The sequence below is a fragment of the Colossoma macropomum genome, unplaced genomic scaffold, assembly GCF_904425465.1.
Source record: "Colossoma macropomum unplaced genomic scaffold, Colossoma_macropomum, whole genome shotgun sequence".
NCBI classification, from domain to species: Eukaryota; Metazoa; Chordata; class Actinopteri; order Characiformes; family Serrasalmidae; genus Colossoma; species Colossoma macropomum.
This window is the reverse complement of record NW_023494789.1, coordinates 35,200,908-35,221,420: the sequence shown is the minus strand read 5'-3', so window position 1 is coordinate 35,221,420 and position 20,513 is coordinate 35,200,908. Positions and strand designations below refer to the sequence as shown.

At 39.1% G+C, this 20,513-nt stretch overlaps 1 protein-coding gene across 1 annotated transcript in view; it reads right to left on the bottom strand.

Moving 5' to 3' along the window:
- The window catches only part of grm4 (glutamate receptor, metabotropic 4), a 141,713-nt gene that overhangs the window by 65,338 nt on the left and 55,862 nt on the right, over nt 1-20,513 (bottom strand). The window contains exon 2 of the mRNA XM_036571112.1: nt 11,505-11,721. Within this exon, the coding sequence (XP_036427005.1) occupies nt 11,505-11,721 (217 nt within the window). The remainder of the gene's footprint in view (nt 1-11,504; nt 11,722-20,513) is intronic.

Sequence of the window (20,513 nt, the reverse complement as noted above, 5' to 3'; positions counted from 1 at the left end):
GATCTTGTTCCAGCGTTTTATATTGAAGTTTTAGTTTCACTCCCTGTCTTTTGGCATTATCTAAACCCACTGAATCATACTGAGTCACTGCCAAGTCACTGCCAATTCACTGTCAACAAAAGGAGAAGGTTAAAGAAATTTCTTTTTAAATCATGTTCGTCCCTTTAATGTCTACATTAGAGAGAAAGAGTCAGTGCAAGCAAAAGAAATAAAAACTACAAGCAATGAAAACATACTCTTAAAAATAAAGATAAATAAAGAGAAGTTTCTTGGAAGCGATGCCGTAGAAAAAAACATGTTTGGTTCTCTAAATATCCTTTCAGTGGAAGATTCTTTACAGAAACATTTTTCTAACTGACATAAGTGAGTCTGAACAACCGTTTTTCAAACTTTAAAGAACTTAAGAATAGGATGATTCCAAGGGCCCCAAAGAAACAGTGGCCCACAAAGATCACTGGTGATTTAAATGTGATTTTTAGGCTTACTAAAATATTCTTAATTGAAGTGCTTCATTTATTAAAAAAGAATTGACAACTAGTTTTACATAGAATGCCAGCCACTATGCAAGTTGCATACCGTCACCCCTGGTTTAGTCATATAGTACAACCGAAACACAGAAGACTGTATGGTGGGTTATGAAGAAGTATATACTAAAGCTGTTCATAGAAAGGATGCTTGCAACAGTGATTCAGTCATCAAATGGAACAGTGATTCAGTCATCAAATAGAAATGATGCAACAGAGCTGTTTACAGCCCATAAAACCCCATATATATATATAATGTCCTCTGTTTTTGTCATGCTGTGTTCTCTCTTCCCCACTGAAATGTAAAAGTTTATCCTGAAAGTTTATCCTTATTGCACAGTAGTGGTTCAGTGTTTGCTATGTATGCTACACTCTCTAGCCTCCCTTTCAGGATATCTCCATCATTCCATGAGTCATGAGTTTCATGAGTTTCATGATCTATAGCTGGATAAATGAGAATGCTCGTGGAGATTTTAGTTGGTTTTGAATAATGTATCTATCCTGTACTAAATCAGTTCATTGTATACTTTTGCTTTTATACTCAAGATGCAGCACTTTTGGAGAAACAAGCATAATTTGGGCCATATAGTATGCACTCTGACTTACATTCATATTCACAGCTCACTACATGGAGTTGGAATTATGGAGCTGTATCAAAATAAAGAGTAGAGTTATGACATTTTTGGCTATTTTAACCCTAGAATGCACAAACAGGGTCAAACTGACCAGATAGGGTAGAGCATTTTATCAAAACATTAAATTCCTTGAACATTGAATTCCTTTAATTCCTCAAAAATTGTTTGTGAGCATCACAAATGTCATTTGCATATTTCTTGGTCATAGATATATAAAAAAAATGAAAAAAATAACCTTTTTCTATCACTACCCCAAGCCTTTGTAAATGACCCCTGTGCATTTCTTAGAGAATTTGGACTCTCTGTAGTATTTTTTAATAGGTTTTGTCAGTAAGTCTATTTTATTCCTTGACATTTCCTGGATTAATCAAAAATGGTGGTGACTGTCGATTTCAAAAGACATTTCTGTATGACTGCTGGTCTTTTAAAATGGTCAATTAATTTCCTACAGGATTTCCTAAATTAATGTTTTTAATTTCTCACTTCCTATCTTTGTCAAAAAAATCATGTCTGGGTATATTTCATCATTTGATTGCCCTCTTCCATATATGTCTGTATCAGTTGTTCAGAATTTGCTTCAGACATCAGTTGTCATAGCAACTTTCAACTGTCAATTTACTGCAAACATTGACGTGTTGCTCATGTGATAGTGTAAGAAAAGTTTCATCTAAAAATATTGTATTTTTTAACTTGGAAAATATGAGATGGATAGATCTTAAAACATAGTTATTTAGGCTTCATAAACTAGTGTCACGTTTTCCCCTATGTTCCTGTGTCGGTTTCTTGCTCTGTGTTGTAGCCATGTGCTTGCGTTTTTGTTTTGGTTCTTGTGATCCATCCTTTTCCCCGCCTTCCATGTTACGGTCTTCACCTGTTTGTAGTCTTTGCCTCCTCCCTCTCCCGGGTGTTCCCTATTGTATTGTAGGTACATCAAGCCCTTTGTTTCAGTCACTGTTTGTCTGGTCCACTCGTCACTTTGTCTGCTGTAGTGGTTGGTTCTCCACCTCCTGTTTTGTTTGCTCTTTGTGTTTCTTTGTTTAAGCCTTGTAGTTAGTTACTTTGTACTTTGTATTTTTGTAGTTTTATGCATAATTTTAGCCCAGCAGCTCTCCTTTAAAGTGTGTGAAAATTTCAATACAAATAGAAATGCTTCAAATTGCTTAGAATAAAATTTCTTTACATTAACTTAGATTGAAGGTAATGAAAGTTTTTCCATTCTTCTGTAAAGTCACCATTTTTGAAATAGTTGGTTTTCTTTGGACAGTGACGATATGTTATTGAGTAGCTAATAAATGGATTGAGAGTCTAACTAACTGGATAAATAAATCAACAAATATTGGTATTGGTCATTCATTCCATCTTTTTTACTGATAGTCCTGAATGTCACTGAATGTCAAATTGAATTGCTGTATGTGTAGATGGGGAGTGAGCAAATAAACCTGATTGAAACATTAAAACAGTTGTGTATCACCTAATTTTTAATAATTTCATCATGTTGAAAATAAAAACAGGACACCTTTTCTTTGAAGACATTGATTCCTTTTGTAGGTCCTGCTAAGGGAAATGAGGTGAGGCATGGGGTCCATTCATAAAATTTTCAGGGGGTCCAACATTTCTACCAGTGCCCCCAAATCAGACAGCTGTCTCTCTCTTTCAAACTGAAAACTTCTAGAGATTTCCTCAATATCTGCTGACTGCCAAGAGAGGGCATGTTGTACTTCTGGTGTATTACGCTAGCCATGCAATATTTAGTAGATCAAGCTCTTGTGTGAATAGAGATGCTCCACTGTCACAGCCATGCACTGACACGTTGCTTTCAGGAACACATATCTTTCTTAGCATGTCCTTTGGAGCGCTGCCTTTTTTCTCTATTATTCATTCGTTGTTTTCGATTAATTATTGAGAAACGACTTCATCCTTAACCGACCCCCACGCATAATGATACACTTTGATTCATTCAGTTTTATGTGATGTTATTGACCATCTTAGGGGCTGAGTCAGCAATGCAAAATGAAAATAGGCTGGCAGGAATCATGCTGACATGCTTTTGGAGGAGACCTGAGTGGGGGGAAAAGAACAGGGACGTCATAGAATATTATAGTCAGGCATCTTATCGCACATCCATCGAGGAGCACTGCTGACCATGTTAAAATCCATGTCAACATAGCTCCGAAGGACAGGCTTCATGAACCAGCATGTCCAAATCCTCCCAAAGCTAAAGTTGTTGACTCTCTTTCTCGCTCTGGCTCTTTCTATCTCTCTCTCTCACTCAGCTTCCAGGGCAGATGTGCAAACACCCCTGTGGCTTGAGGGAAGGCTATTAGGAGCGAGCAGAGTGCTGCAGTGAAACTCATGGTTATTCATATCACGGCCCTCAAGTCTCACACCGTCCATCCACATCCCCCCAGCACAGCTGTGGGACCAGTCTGGACATGACCACAGCTACGGAATGGAAAAGAAGTTGCTTAAAATGTGCGCACTGCCACTATTTGTCCTCCGGATGAGAGTTGAATCAGATGTTTTGGGAAATAATTAAATCCCTCAGTGCCTCTTTTCCAGCATCTCAGAAAACACATTGTTAAACCGGGGTTCTTAAAGGGCCAGTATCCTGGAAAACTGAATTTCACCTGCTTTTTGTTTTAAATAAAAGAGTTTGATATGAATATTGAATTATTGAATATTGTGAATATTGTTTAATCCATTAAATAGCCAGAACCCACGGGCCGGTCCAAACACTTACACATTTCTGTGACCTAAATATAGCTTTTCTTAGTTTGTATTGTAGTCCATGTAGCTACTGAATAATAAGCTTTAGGCTTAAGCCTGAGATTTTAAGGGGTCTTTGTTTTGTTTTGTGATGTCATGAAAAACAATGTCTTTATCAGCCTGCTGCAGTTTAGCCCCACCTATTAACATTGAAGTTATAAGGAGTGTTTCCATCTGAAGTTTCTTGAATGAAGCACAGTGCAGGGCGGCCAATCAAAACAGTGGTCATTTACATACCGTACCAGTCAAAGGTTTGGAAACACCTTCTCATTCAATGGTTTTTCTTTATTTTTTTTATTATTTTCTACATTGTAGATTAATATTGAACACATCGCTATGAGGGAACTGATGCTGAAGCTGACTGAGAGAATGTCAAGGGCGTGCATAGCTGTCATCACAGTAAAAGATGGCTACTTTGAAGAATCAAAAACATTCTGGTTTCTTTAACACTTTTTTGTTTACTACATAATTCCATTTGTGTTCCTTCATAGTTTTGATGCCTTCAATATTAATCTACAATGTAGAAAATAATAAAAATAAAGAAAAAACATTGCATGAAAACGTGTGTCCAAACAAATGTTTACCTCCTTTTTAAAAAAAGATTTTAAAAAAAAGAAAACAGTATCGTTTTCAGAAATTTCTTTGTCCGCATACGAAGAACTCAAAAAGTGCTCAAATGAACATTCCAGCCCAATCGAGGGCAATTATACCCCCAAATATCTGATGTCAAAAACCTCAAGAAGCAAATTGTGAGCATGCTTACAATGCAAAAAAGTGTAAAGCAGAAATTATCTAACACTGTCAAACCTCTAGAATTTGAAATCTCAATTCTGAATTCTGCCAGAAAATAAAAGCTAAAAAAGCAAAAGGAAGGATACAGCTTGCCTGTGTGGGTTTGCCATAGCTATGACATGGACACAGCTTTTCACTCCACTGATGCTGGTTAGTGATTATCATGTGAAATACCTTTAAAATCATTTAAGTATGTATAATATTTGCAGTAGGGTTCACAACTGAGCACAGTGTGTTCTGACACCACCACACTACAGTTTAATGAAAAAGCAAAATGTGGACGGGAGGCCAAGCTGGTATGGGTACAGGTCTTAAAGGCACAGTGACAAACAGCAAGCTTAATTACATGAACTATGACGGGTTTTGGTACACAAAAAAAAAAAATCACACGCAAGATAAATGTAGGATATAGGCCCTTTAAAGTGCATTTTCAGCTGACATGGAGAAGTGCTAGAAATGTGTGAAAATAACAGAGTAATATAGCACGAGATGATAGAGCTATTGTTCTGTGCCCTGAAGTGTTATAGAGGTTGTTCTCATTCAACACCCAGCGAAATATCCTTGGATAATATTCAGCCTGAGCAAATCACAACGTGAACTATATTTGAATTGTGCGCTGGCTTAAAGAAAGTAAATACAGCTTTTGGGATATGAGCTTGTCTGTTTGCTTTGGCTCATTTTTGTTTTCTGTGGCTGAAAGGATCCACTGTACATTTGCTGCGAAAAGAGTTTCTTATTAATTCAGCTCTTCATAAATTGTAGTTTCATTTCATGGTTTTTAAATATTTCCTGTGCTCCAAATTGATTGTGTCTCTCATTGGTGAATGTAATTTGATACGTTCAAATCAAATTTGCTCCCCGCGCTCGCACACTCAGCAGAGGAGCACAATGACTGGAGACAGTTATCTTATTATTTTACTAACAACTGCATTAATGTATTCATCTAACACATTTACAGCTCCTGTCTCTCACAGTAATGTGGGTAGTCTACTTTGAAGTGTTTTTAAAGGGGAATTCCACTGAGTTTTTCAAAATGTCTGCATAATTCAATCCTGCAAATGCAAAAAGACTCATTCAGAGTGGTTTGATGTGAGATGGTGCATTGAAGAGACATATACTGACTCTGATTTCTTCACAGTGGTAGTGATATTAGCCAGGGGTCACAATGTCTACAGCATAAATATGGCCAGTCAACCTAAACATGTTTTTTTGAGTAATGTTGTTAATGGTACAATAGTGGTAAATTGGTTTTATATGGGTACTATACCACTATATCAGCGGTGACAGGATGCTGCCCACAGGACGCTGTTGGCTGGATATTTTTGGTTGGTGGACAATTCTCAGTCCAGCAGTGACACTGAGGTGTTTAAAAACTCCAGTTACAGTCTGTAACTGTAGAACTACAAAGTGCACCTATATAGTAAGAAGAGCTGATAAAATGGACAACGAGCATAGAAACAAGGAGGTGGTCATAATGTGCCATAATGCCTGAGCAGTGTACATATATATATATATATACAAGAAAAACCAACTGAAATATATTAAATATACACAAAATATACACAGAATATACACAGAATATAGAGACAATATACATTTTAAAGTGACTAAGTAACTCAGTGTTGTTATTTAAAGTGACGTGGTACTTTTAAAGCAAAGTATTTGTAATGATCTATGATGAATTTACTTCCAATATCTTTTTTAATAAAACAAATGGAAGTGATGTGGCAAGTGAACTAGAAGGCTCTCATTCACTGCTCTTGTTTGAAGCACGAGAAGCTGCTGCTACTCATCTGCAATAAAATGCGCAGTAACGGTGAAATAAGATCCAGTGGCAGTGGATGACCACGCAGCACATGTTACAGCTATTCTACCCGTTTTCTTTAGTGATTTTATAACTTCGGTTTTGGTCTCGTTGTAGAGACGGGGGGGTCGCTGTGTCAAGTATCTTTGAGACGGGACGTGTGCAACATAGCACGAAAGCCCTGTTTCGCAATGACTGAGAACCGGCGTGCAGACTGCAGGTCACCTAGCAACGATGCGTTATTCGCATTTATAAGCAGCGCAGTTGGTTTCCTGGTACGTTAAATCTGCAACGAGAGACTGTCAAACAGTAAAAATTGGCGAAGCTGAAGTCGCTTCTCTTTCGAATTCTCCCGTTCCACCTTAAATTTACATTCAGCGCCTCAGTTAGAATTTAAGGTGGAACGGGCACAATTCGAACAAGAAGCTGGAGAATAAGAAGCGACTTCAGCCTCGTAAAACAGTCGAATGTTGAGAGACATTTAACTGATCTACTTCTGGGGAAAAGTTTCCTGGTGGAGATGGAAGGAAAGCGGCTATAACTGAGCTAAAGCTTAAAGCAGAGCAGAGTAAATCTGCACTCTCGTTTATATTGTTTAGCCTATACTAGGACATCATCACACACTGAGACATACTGGAGATTAAATGTTGTGGCTCCCAAGGTGGTTTGATTTTTGTTGAAAGGTCAAAATGGCTCTTCTTAACATTTGTGTTGTGACTCCTGACCTAACCTGGCTTTTAATGCAGAGGGTGCCGGTCGGATTTCTCCCTCATCCACTTGTGTTTTTGTTATGTGCCGCCACAGACTGTCCGGGCGCTGCACTTACCCACTTCCAAGTTCCGCCTTTTGCGTTCCATCAACATTACGTTATAAATTAAATATTTAGAAAATCGATTTTTTGACATTTGTGAATCGATTCAGAATCGTCCACGTCCGCATCGCGATGCATCTAAGAATTGATTTTTTCCTGCACCCCTAATATATATATAAACAGTCTTAGGTCTTAGGCCGAGCCCAAGCACAGCTTGGTAATTTCCCTGTTAAAAATGACCAAGTTAATTGCCTAGTTTAGTGTTAGGCTTTGGGCAGAGAAATCACTACGCTGTGTTACATATTGAATCTTCAGGATTAAGACTGAAGAACCCTCTTTTTTGGAGGTATTAAATCCTTTGGACGTCTGGTTCCTATAAACAAAGTGAGGTGTATTTTAAGCTGTGCATCACATAAAAGCAACATATACATCACTGCTACAATCAAGCACTAAAATCAAACACTTAAACTTGTTTCTAGCACCTACTGAACTACTGTCCAGTGTAGAACAGCAAATAAAAACATCACACATCAGTAAAATTTGGAACATTGTTTCTGAATAACTACAGCTTCACCAACTGTTAAGGTCAATTTCAATAATATACTTATCTAAAACCAAACTAAACAATTGAAAGATACTAATAAAGTAGAAAACATTCCTGTTTTCAGATGTTTTCATCTTTTCATTTTACAATCTGTGTAAACACACGGAACAGAAAGACAAAATTTACTTTATTTGTCTCTGTTCACTAAACGTGGCTTAGTGGTAACACTGGGTAACAACTAACCCCACAGTACACAGCTTGTACTTAAGCCTAGCTAGCACTTGCTGTAAGCTTGTCACATGCTTCAAAACAGTGCTAGGTTATAGACAACAAGGTGGTGACTGAAGTAACATAAAGTTGTATTTTGTGATTTACACAAACAGCCCAGTAACTGAAAAAAAAAAAAACTTTGCAGGAGACTGTGGCTAGGAAATGTGGTAATGTGGCCAGAAGCACATGCTGCTTGACCTTGTATAACAACATAAAAAGTCTGTGTTAAAATGTGCCCCGTATTAAGTCGTTCCCCACGCTCCCCTACATAGTTAACCAGCTAATATACGTAATGCTGTGACAGGAAAAGCTGACAAATGTTCAATAGTTTGAATTAGCTGCTAAATACTTCTAATTAACAGAAACGGATGTGGCTTAGAATATTTCAGTGACACAGTAGTAATGTAATATGATGAGCTTTAGTGATTTCTGTAAGGGTAATGTTAGCTCACAGCGTCCTCAGGGAGTAGTTTGGTTTGTCAGAACATGCAGGAAGGGAAAGCTACCATTTACTCACTGTTCTGCTGCTTCAGCAGGTTTTTATTTCCAGTGGTTGAGGGTAACGCTGTGCTTCTGTGGAGAGCTAAGTCAGGCTTGAATATGTTTCATGTGACTACTTTATCCTTTAATTTAAGGAAGTCCTCCTGGCTTTATTCTCTTTTTTTTGAACCATCAACAATTTTTTCCTTTCGCTTTCTGTTCACACAGGTACAACACTATAAGTGAACAGCTGCTGTCTTCAGGTTAAGTCATTAACTCACTCTAGGTTGGGCATCTGGTGACATCCTGTATAAATAAAACAACACGTAGCCACGCCGTATTAACACGTGGCCACTACTTAGTAAGGAGTGGGAACAAGATAATTAAGTCACAGCCATGACTTCAAGGTCAAGGCTTAAATATCTCATTCTCACGCCTTACTAAGTTGTGACCATGCATTAGGATCTCGTTCCCACACCTTACTAAGTCATGGTCATATGTTATTTTTATTTATACAGGATGTCACCAGCAGGGCTCCATAGACATCTCTTTAAAAATGTAAACAGAAAATTGACGCATGGGAACAAGATCCTAATGTGTGGCCATTACTTAGTAAGGCGTGAGAACAAGAAAATTAAGTCATGGCCATGACTTAGTAAGGTGTGGGAACAAGATCATGCCTTAGTAAGCTGTGGCCAAGGCTTATATATCTAATTCCCATGCCTTACTAAGTTGTGGCCATGACTTAATTACCTTGTTCCCACACAATACTAAGTCGTGGTCATGCATTATTTTTATTTATACAAGATGTCACCAACAGGGCTCCATAGACATCTCTTTGAAAATGTCAACATTGACGCGTGGGAACGAGATCCTAAGTGTGGTCACTACTTAGTAAGGAGTGGGAACAAGATAATTAAGTCACAGCCACGACTTAGTAAGGCACGGGAACGAGATCAAGCCTTATTAAGCTGTGGTCAAGGCTTAAATATCTAATTCCCATGCCTTACTAAGTTTTGGCCATGCATTAGGATCTCATTCCCACACCGTACTCAGTCATGGCCATGACTTAATTATCTGGTTCCCACACCTTACCAAGTCACGGTCATGCATTATCTTTATTTATACAGGATGTCATCAGCAGGGCTCCACAGACAATACTTTGAAAACGTCAACAGAAAATCTCTGTCTGCTGCATCCTGTAGTTTATGGTTAATTGTGTGCATTTACAACCTAACATTATTATCTGTGGTTATCAATTACATCCTACAAATGCAGCAGACAGAGATAAAAAATTCTGGAGTATTTTTTGAAGAACCATCCTTTGAAAGGTTCTTTATGGAAACAAAAGTGGTTCCGCTATGTCAGTGCTTCAAGAAACTCCTTTGACATCTTAGCTTTTAAGGGTGTTGCTGGAAAACATGCTAAATGCAAAAATTTAGCAATCATGTGCTTCAGCAGTCTGAGATGCCTTGATAGCAAGGAGGTTCAGTGAAGCACTATGTAGAGACCCAGTTCGTTGCTACCTTTTCTTCCTTATGTTTATGTCACTGCACAGGTGCTTTTATCCAAGGCAACAAATCACTGTAATTTAAAGCTCCATATGGTATTACAGTAATTTTAAAGCAACATCAATTTCAGTGTGTCCAAGGGCAAAAGCACAGCAGCCCATCACGGCCCGATTCTCTTTAAGCCCCGTCTCTTTACCCTCTTATTACTGTTATAGAGACTTTAACCAGTACGTAATAACCATTTGTTCTGTCCACTGATAGGAAATGTCAGAGGGCAGGGAAGTGGAAGGTCTTTCACAGGTCACTCTACCCATTAGGCACCACCCTGCAGAGGGGTCAGATCCTAGGTCAGTGCGTGTGGAGGGCAAACAGCTGTTCCACCATCCCCACATCCAAGAGAGATGAGAGGGTACATACAGGGGGGCTATAGCGCACCGTGGCCCTGAAACCTCCACGGAAGTGGGTCATCCATTTCCATCAGCAGCTGCCAGAAACTGTAGATCCTGCCTAAATATACTCAGTGGTTTGTGAAAAACCCTTTTAAAGTAAGCTTAAAAAAATGAAATAATAAATAAATAAAACCTGAACGGAGCCCATGCTGTTTTGCTTGTATCTCTCCACTATGCTACATCGCTCGAGGTGAATGTAAACTTGTTCTAATGGTTTACATAATCCTATTATCGTATGAAGTCCATGCTGTAGTCCTGCATTTGTTGGTGGAATTTCAGATCCCGAGTTACTTGAACCATCAGAATTGCCCCTAGGCCAGACTGTAGCTTTGCTCTTATCATTAGCAGGGAGCCCACCGCTGCAAAAGCTTATGCACTCTGCCCCATTACAGTTGGAGGAAACATGTCTACAGTGCGCTTAAGAAGACCTGGGCCCTGCTATTCTAGTCACATAGGTCTTTGGCGAGAGATACAGCCAAACCTACACCTCCTTTGACCAATGGTGGCACACGTCTTCCAGCCTGTCAATCAAACTCAATTCGAAGCTAGTGCTGAGAGAGACATATGGCCTTGGAGGCTAGCAAGGGTACAACAGCAGCAAATCAATCACAGCACTCAGAATTCCTCACACAGCCACAGTCTTTCAGGAACATTTCTCCCTGAAGAACATTTCGAGCTCCATTTCCTGAGGAGTTGTTTTGATATGGGCAGTAAATAAGAGGGAAAAAAAAACCTTCACAGTTCAAACATCATGCTTGATGTTTTCAGTCATGGATTGTCTTCATCAAAGAAAGATCTAACTGAGGGAGCGTGTAATTAGGAGATAGCAGAGGTTATCTCTAACAGCAGGGCTGGGGGCATTTGGAATGGACTGTGCAAACACATTAGTTCAATTAGTTCAATTAGACTGATTCTTACCATCCTCGCGGGACTTCTGGATGAAGGCATCCACTCCGCTTTCTCCATAATTCCCCTCGGAAGCTACCGTGGAGACGTAGTTCCAGCCCATGTGCCGCACTATGTCAACCATGGCCTGGGCCTGGTAGGTGTCCGGAGGAACCACTCGAGAGAAGAAGTCGTAGCGCGTGTTGTCGCTCAACTCCGGCGCTGTCGAAGCATAGCTCACCTGGGGGATCTGTGTGGGGGGGAACAGACGCACAACCTCACTCAGGGTCTTAAGTACACAATTCCCACAAACCCCGCTGAGCCCCAGTCGGTACCCCTGACGGATTACAACACACCTCATCATGACACAAACTACATTTCCCACTGAGCTCGCACTCTTACTGAGCCGGGTGTGATCTCCTGAAGACCACGGGAGGTAAGGGAGTCCATTCGGAGATAATGTATGTGTGTCAAGTTGCTGACACGCAGGTCAACAGTGGCTATCACGGTGGTGCAGGCAGCTTTCTCCAACAGGATCATTTTGTTGCAGCATTTTTTATTTTTTTATTCCTTCATTTTGTGCTCACCGCTGGCCAATCTCAGCAGCAAGCAGAAGAATTTCTTGTAAAAATTGCTTTATATAGCATCTTACAACACTCGCGAGGCTTATAGAGACTCGCAAAATGTTCTGTTTGGTGTGAAGGAAGGTGGCTGGCATTTTTGCCACCTCCTGCCCTTAAGAACAGCCTGAGGAAAAGGTTACACCTGCCTATCACATCAGCATTTAAGCAGCACATCCAAAATGGCAACATTATTTCACACTACGATGACGTAGTCTTTCTCACCACAATATGCTATGCAAAGCAGTCATCTCCACAGCTACAGAAGATAGAGGATGTGCTTCAATACGTAGCTGCAAATACTGTCAGGGCCAATATCTTCTTGCATTACTCACCAAATAGAAAAACAGCTCTCAGGGCATCGAATGTGACAACTACAGATGGACGTGTGGCACAAAGAATAATGCAGATATAGTCAAGTTATCTCTATGGTCATTTTCCATGAGTTTACCAGATTGGTGTGTTTTCTGGTCACGCTTGAGCTGAATAAGTCCAAGGAAAAAGTGTATATTTAATCAAAAGGTGTATTACTTAAAAAGGAATTCCACAGATTTTTCAATATTTCTGTATCATCCAAACACTGGGATGTAGATAAAATCATTCAGAGTGGGCTGATGTGAAATCACACATATTTCTTTACAATGCTGGTGATAAGACGTGTCTTCCGAGGGTTACATATATATATAAAGTAGAAAGTGGTAAAATAGTGGTAAATCTGAAAACAAATAAGTATTTTTCTTACAATGTCCTGCATGTGTTTTAAAAATATACACTGCTGTGCAAAAGTTAGACGCCACTTTTCATTTATTTTTTTTACTGTCATAAGTCCAATAAGTACAAACCCGTTTTCAGTGTCAGAAACAAGTAGAAAACTTTGATTTAGTAGAAAATTTCAAAACAAACTTAAATAACTAAAATTAATAGCTTTTTTCAGCATTTAGTGTGTCCACTTGCTTTCAGTTTTTCAAAGAAATCTGCCTGATATTTTTCCATACCTCCAAAGTTCAGTCTTAGACATTGGTTGCATTTTCTGCTTTTTGCAATCCAAGTCATTCTAAATGCATTCAGTGATGTTGAGGTCCGAACTCTGGGGTGGTCAGTCCATTGTTCTGAGAACACCAGCAGCTTCTTAGTTTTCAGATTGCCTTTTGTCAATAACGGCTTCTTCCCAGCTATACATCCTTTCAGACTCATAGTGTTGAGTCTTTTTACAGTTGACTGATGGACAGAAACCTTGGATTTTTCACATCTAAAGCAAAAGTTGAGCTTCTTTTAAAGATGAAAGCTATATGTACTGTTTATCTGATGGGGACAGTTTTGGTGGGCTGCCAGGTCTTGCATGGTTGTTAAGAGTTCCAGTTTCTCTGTATCTTTTAATAATTTTTGAACTCTTTTTTTGGAAGCTCCTAATTTATTTTTCTAATTATTTTTCTTTGACTTTTCCCTTCCTTGCACTTTTACTTAATGACAATTGTGACTGGAAATTAATAAATGTAAGGCAGTCTATGACTTTGGGCCTGTGCTGTTTGCATTAGGCCAAAACATTATCTCAAAAGCTTTCTAAAATAATGTCTCAGATGCCAGGCAACAAATTCATAACTATTTAATATAATAACACTTTGTGGTGTAGCTTTTAGAGGCGTTAAACCTCTCATATGTCTGGTTTCCTAATCACCACCATTGTAAATGATAACTCGGTAAGTATCTCCAGATTGGAGCATTTCGCATGAAAGCACTCATGACTTTATTTGCTTATTAATAATTTGATTAAGCTGTTCAAAAAAGCCATGCTTACACTATCCAATGATATGCGTGACACTGAATCTGTTATTTCAACATGTCATTACTCCAGTTGCCCTGCTGTTTAATGCTCAACCATTCCGCAAGCTTCATTTTATTTAATGTCTAGCTGTGCAGTAAATAACATTGAAAAACATCGCCTTACATCTTGCTACCCTTTGCACTAGCCTCAAAGGAGCTTCTTGATGAAGGTGTGGAAGGTTACAGCTGTTGGTTGATCTTGCGAAAGCTTGTTATTTCAAGATTTCAAATCAGGTTTTCTGAGCACCTGAAGGGCGCCTAATGATAACGGCAGCCGAGTTCAAAATAAATATTTCCATCCGTGTGCAAAAGCTTTCACCGTGCATACGTTTGCATAAATGCATACAATTACAGGGGCTTGAAGAGTCGTCCACTCTTCACATGGATTGCATTATGTTTCACAGTAATGACATGGATACTTACAGTGAAGTATATGACAGTCCTGCAGATGCACTTACCACGCCTCGCTTAAAAGCACCGAACTGTACATGTTAAAAATACTGCATTTGTGTGCGCTTTCTAAGCACATGTTATGGGGAGCTCACAGTTCACAGCTGGGCCTGGTGGCTGCTTGCAGGCATGGAGAGGCTTGTGGATAAACTAATTTGAAACAAATATCCCTCTTCCATATCTAACAGTGCTTCTCTACTGTTATCAGCTGTTGTTTACTCTGATAGGAGATGCAATTTTCACATCTGTTACTGTCAAGCTAAGTGGAGCAGCAAATGGCTGAGCTGCAAGAATAGAATGACAAAAACGCTGTGTAATTATTGAACAAAACAGATTGGTCCTATGCTAGGAACAGGCATTAGCCTAGTAAATGGTGTTACGGAGAACCATTCAAATACAATTCCATAAGCCCAGGCCAATTTCCATTTAATATTAACAAATTATTGGCTAAAATGGATTGGAGAGGAGCACAAGCCTGTTTCTAGATTAAGAACCGCACATTTATTCAATACATTTTCACAGTTTGGCTGAAAAAACAAAGTTTCACATTGTCACAATGTCATTAGCTCCTGTCTGTTAAGTTTAAGTCACTGTTGAGAGTCATCAATCAAGCTTTGGGCCAAAGCTGGTTAAAGAGGCATACTGCACAGCCAAAAGAGTGTGTTCACAGCGCTGACGACCCCCATCTGGCGTCCACAGAGGCATCCGGAGACTGAGTCGCTCAGACTTCAAGCTGTGAAGCAATGAAATTGATCTGTCAGTTTAATGGGAGAGCTGCACTGAGATACACAGTGAGTGACAGAAAGCCAGACATTCCTCTGTGCCATCAGCTGATGTATCTCTAGAGTCTGCCATTTACGTCGAAGCGGAAGGATAGATTGTACGTTTGGGTGCTAAAGCCTGAGCGGCTTCAATCTCGCCGCAAGTTGTGCCTTTTCACTGGATTCCAATCTAAATTGCTCCATTCAGGTTCTACAAGTTCTACAAACAAAAGCAGCTGTGCGTAGGCGTTACAATAATTCCTCATTTATGGGTGTTTGGAGCCTTTTCAAATTATGAGTCAGTTTCCATACATTATGCAGCTAAAGTGTCAACCCTATGGCTAGGGAGGAAAAAAACAAAAATAAAAGAGAAACCAAACAAGCTAGATGCATTACATATTTGTTTGTTTGTTGTTTTTATTTGTTTGTTTGTTTGGTCTACATCTGTTCTACAGTTCAGGACACTGGAGCCTTTTTTATTTATTTATTTATTTAGTTATTTGCCCTATGCGGTATGGCCAGAGCTTCAATCCTGTGGCTGAGAGAAAAAAAAACAAGGGAACATGCAAACAAACAAAAAGTAAATAAACAGGCCAGAGACATTGTGTGTTTGGTGTATGTGGAGTTTTACAGTTCAAAGCACTGGAGTTATATGTCATATACAATATCAACCCTGTGGGTGGAGGAAAAGGGTTTTACAGCAAGCTGTCAGACTAATAATAAGGAAGGTAAGAGAGAAGCCAGCAGTCACTCAAAAAGAGTGGCAGGATAAACTAAAAGCAGCAGGAGCAACAGTTACACACAGACAACAGCACATAAAGCAACAGAGAACTGCACCACAGTCATCTCTGTGGTGCTCCTCTGCTAAAAAAGAAGCATTCAGACAATTCAGAATTCTTTTGGAACAATGTACTCTGGTCAGACAAAACAAAAACAGAATTCTTTGGTGATCATTCAGCTCATGATGTTTGGAAAAAATGGCATGTATGATCCCAAGAACACCAAACCTACAGTGAAGTACGAAGGTGGGAGCATCATAATATGGGGCTGCTTCTCTGCAAATGGTACTGAGGCATTACAAAACATTGACACAAACAGGAATGAAGTGATGTGCATAGTAGAGGAAAATTTAATCTCAATAATTTGGGAAGAAGATAGATGTTTCAAAAAGACAATGACCCAAAACATACAGCCAAAATAACTCAAGACTAGTTTCTAAAAAAGAAAGTGAAGGTGCAAGCCCGAGCCAACCTCCTGACCTCAATCCTACTGAAAATGTCAGGAGGATTTTAAAATTGCGAGTCTATCAGAGGGACATAACATTGGGTAATTTAAAGTTCTTCTTACTGTACATGTCTTAAAGGTGTAGTTAGCAACAACAGCTTTGCTACAAAGTAATAGTATTATTAATTTGAGGTGTCTGAATACTTACCTCCTTATCAGTTTAGTTTTTTAAACCTATCTCGGTAATGCTTTACACTAACTACATACACATGAAGGATTTGTGGCATATGCATAAACAGCACAGTAACACTGTATTACAATTACGTAATCATTTTTAAATATTCATAAATACATTCATTAATGAGTAATAAGCTTTTAATGTAATGGACTGAAAACACAGTGATCTTTAATGTATACATTATGATATGTTCATGAATAAATTAAAATCTATTTATGGAATCAATTAACACTAATACTCTAATACTAAGCAAACAATATGCCTACTTAAGAGAGATCCATATTACATTAATTAATTATCGTCTATGCTCATTATGCATTCCTCACATATACAAAATCGGGGTAAATACAGTTTAGAAATACAGATTTCATGAACTTTACAGTAACATTACAGAATTACATTGTTCTTGTTTCAGACCACTATGTGAAGCTCTTTCGTTTGATTGTTTAATTGTTCTTCAGTGATAGTGGTTTATATTTTTGTTTATACTTGCAAATACAGACTCTTTTGTTCATATTTGAAAGTACAAAGTCAAAAAACAATGTCTGTAAATTTAAGTGGATACATGCATTGGAAGTGTAATAAATAACAAAAGCAAAAGTGTCTGAATGTTTCACTTCACTGTGGATGTGAATTAAATTAGATGCATTGTCTGTTGAGTGTATTGTGTTGTCTGAGCCTTTTCAAAAATATTTGCCTTATACCATAAAGACAAAGCATCAGTCCTATGGCTGGGGAAGAACATAAACAACTTCAAAAATATATATCTCCCCTCACTGTCCATTTTATGAACTCCACTTACAATGTCACTGCAGTGCTGAGAATCATCCACCTCCCAAATAATACCTGCTCTGTGGTGGTCCTGACAACAGTCCAACAACCAAAAATATCCAGCTGATAACGTCCTGAGAGCAGCATCCTGTGACCGGTGATGAGGACTAGAGGGTGACTAACACAAACTGTGCAGCAACAGATGAGCTACTGTCTCTGACTTTACATCTACAAGGTAGACCAACAAGGTAAGATGTCTTATAGAGTGGACGCAGTTTAAAACCTCCCGCAGCACTGTTGTGCTGGTACGAGTGGACACTAACACACCACCAATCAGTGTTACTGCAGTGCTGAGAATGATCCACCACCCAAATAATACCTGCTCTGTGGTGGTCCTGTGGGGGTCCTGTCCACTAAAGAACAAGGTAAAAGGGGGCTAAAAAAGTATGCAGAGAAACAAACGGGCTACAGTCTGTAATTGTAGAGCTACAAAGTGCAGATGTATGGCAAATAGATCTACCTTGTGTCTACACATCTACACTCATTGTCCATTTTCTTACCATACTTATCATACAGACTAGTTGCATATGTATCTATATATATATATATATATATATATATATATATATATATATATATGCAACTAGCCTGTGTCATACTAGCCTGTGTCATATATGCACTTGTGAGCCTTTTTAAATTATAAGCTATTTGCCATACACTGTGGCCAAAGCATCAACCCCATAGCTGGAGAAAAAACAAAACAAGCTAGATGCACTGTGTGTTTGCTGCATTGTATAACTCTGTTTTACAGTTCACGGCACTGGCTCACTAAGAAGAAGTATTCCGAACGAGCATTAGATACCTTTATAATATTCTCATCATTCAAACTTGACCTTTGAAGATTTAGCAGTCCATTGCACCCTGGAAATGGCATCTAGTCATGCTTATCTCATTCAGTATCTTTGGTCTCCAGGGGAGACTGTCATCATGCAGCCTCCTTATAGCCTTTCCATCGCTCCTGGAATGAGCGCTTTATGGGGAGTAGAGGCCCGAGTCTGGTGAATCAAATTAATATCTGACTCATATTCCAGGCTCAGCTCTTTCTGCTTGACCAAACAGATCCTTCAGCAAACGACTAGAATGTTGAGTCTTTGCTGGTCACCTAACCACAAGAAGAGCAGGAGTTTGTTCTGCGGTAGGTGTGATGTATCTTTACAGCGGTGCTGGTGATCAGGGGTATTACGCAGGGGTTATGCAGGGCAGGAGAAGAAGATAAGTCTTTGTCAGTTCATTATCTCCTCCAAGCAGCATGGTTCTTGTTTGGGGCCGACAGCAGGAGAGGAGCTTATCCAGTGTCAGGGTCAAAGAGGGGTTTGGATATAATCACCGCAGGGGGCTCTAGCCAACCAAGCAGTCTCGGCAAAAATCAGCTCCAGCTATCGATTTGTTTGTCACAGTTCTGTGTAAGACAGCTAACAATCATTACTTGGCAGGGGTTGCACTTGATATTTTGATTGGTCCATGCTAGCATTAGTTCTACCATAGGAAATGGGCTAATGCCTTTCGGTAATTATTCATTTATTAGGACGCTTGCTTGATTCTGCCTGCTTGTATATTTCGACAACCCCAAGAAAACCAAAGATGCAGTAATGGGGCCATAGGGCCCTGATATTTACATTAAGATAGCTAATTCTGAAGCATGGTTGGGATTTTTTGCATTTTAAACAAATTTCACCCTACAGAACTCTTGCCCTTTTCTCTTTCAGAGAACCTTAATCAAAACGCGTCAGGGCTATGCTAGTGTATGCTAATCAACGCTGTCAGAGGGAGCCATTTCATCATCTACAAAGACAGAATCGAGAGCCTGCTGAGAAAGCTGAGGCTGCAAAGTTAGTTTTGTGTATGGCATTAATGGGATCCCACTGGAATATAGAAAGAGGCCCTGGAAGATCAACAGATGCTGTAATATGGTGTCACAGAGACGGTGTATGAGTGTTATTTCTGGTCGCTCATTGCCTCAGAAAAATTCCCCTTTTCCTGTGGAAAGCACATTTCCGCACTTTAAGAAAGCTAACAAAATAATGACTTAAAAAAACTCTCGCATTCAACCGATGTAATCCTATCCAATTAAACTTAAGTGGTTTTTGTTCATTTTCTTAACCTGGCCTGTCATTGTGGAGATGCTAGTGTGTTACTCAGCCAGAACAGAACATACAGATGGACCAAGCAATAGCACTCAGATCACCCATGTGGAAAACCTAAGAATGTAATAATAGACAGCGGCCGCTTACGTAACATTCATGATAAACTCTGGAAAAAAGCTACAGTGACGCCTCCCTAGCTTCTTCAGACATTTAATGGAGAAAGGCCTCAATTATAGATGCTTGTGAGGAACATTAATTATTCAAAGTAGCCTCTGTGGCGTAGACCTCTCAATGGCGATTGAGGGTGAAATATTGGCAAGGGAAAATACCACCTGCTTAATTATGGTGATTAGCTCAGGGGGCCATCTCGCCTCCCCTCTACAATCCATCCTTATTTGTCTATTTCACTGCTAATCGTGCCACTGCAGATGGGGAATTCATGACTAGATTTTTAGAGGTCTACCTGTTGCTTCTGATTTCCACTTATGATCAATTAACTATCAAAGAAGCTCTCAGAATGTAATGCAATTATTAATTATAGCATTCTTTAATCCAGGCTAATGGGATGGAATCTGTATTATGAGGACACTATCAACGCTCAGCAAAAAGATCAAAAACATTAAAGACAAAAAGACAAGCGAGCAGTTATTCAAACAATTCAGCCATTGGTTTGGACATTATAAATAAAGCTTTTAATTGCCATGTCTGTGATTGCTGTTCCTTCCTGTAATCTGTAAACACTGAAAGCCACTGCTTTTGATGTTTAAAATGTCATCCGTTATCAATTTATGGTGCACTATAATGAGACTATACAAATGTACCCCTATGGGAAATCAGTTCATGAATAAGGCACTAAAAAGAAGTCTATGCCCTTATTGCTTTATTATGGTACTATTATTATAATATATTATTACTATACAACAATATGTCTGAATTGTTCCTTTGGGGGGAACAAAGCATAATGTTTGTGGTGGGCCAAAGGCTAAAAAGCCAAAACAGTATAAGAAGGCTGG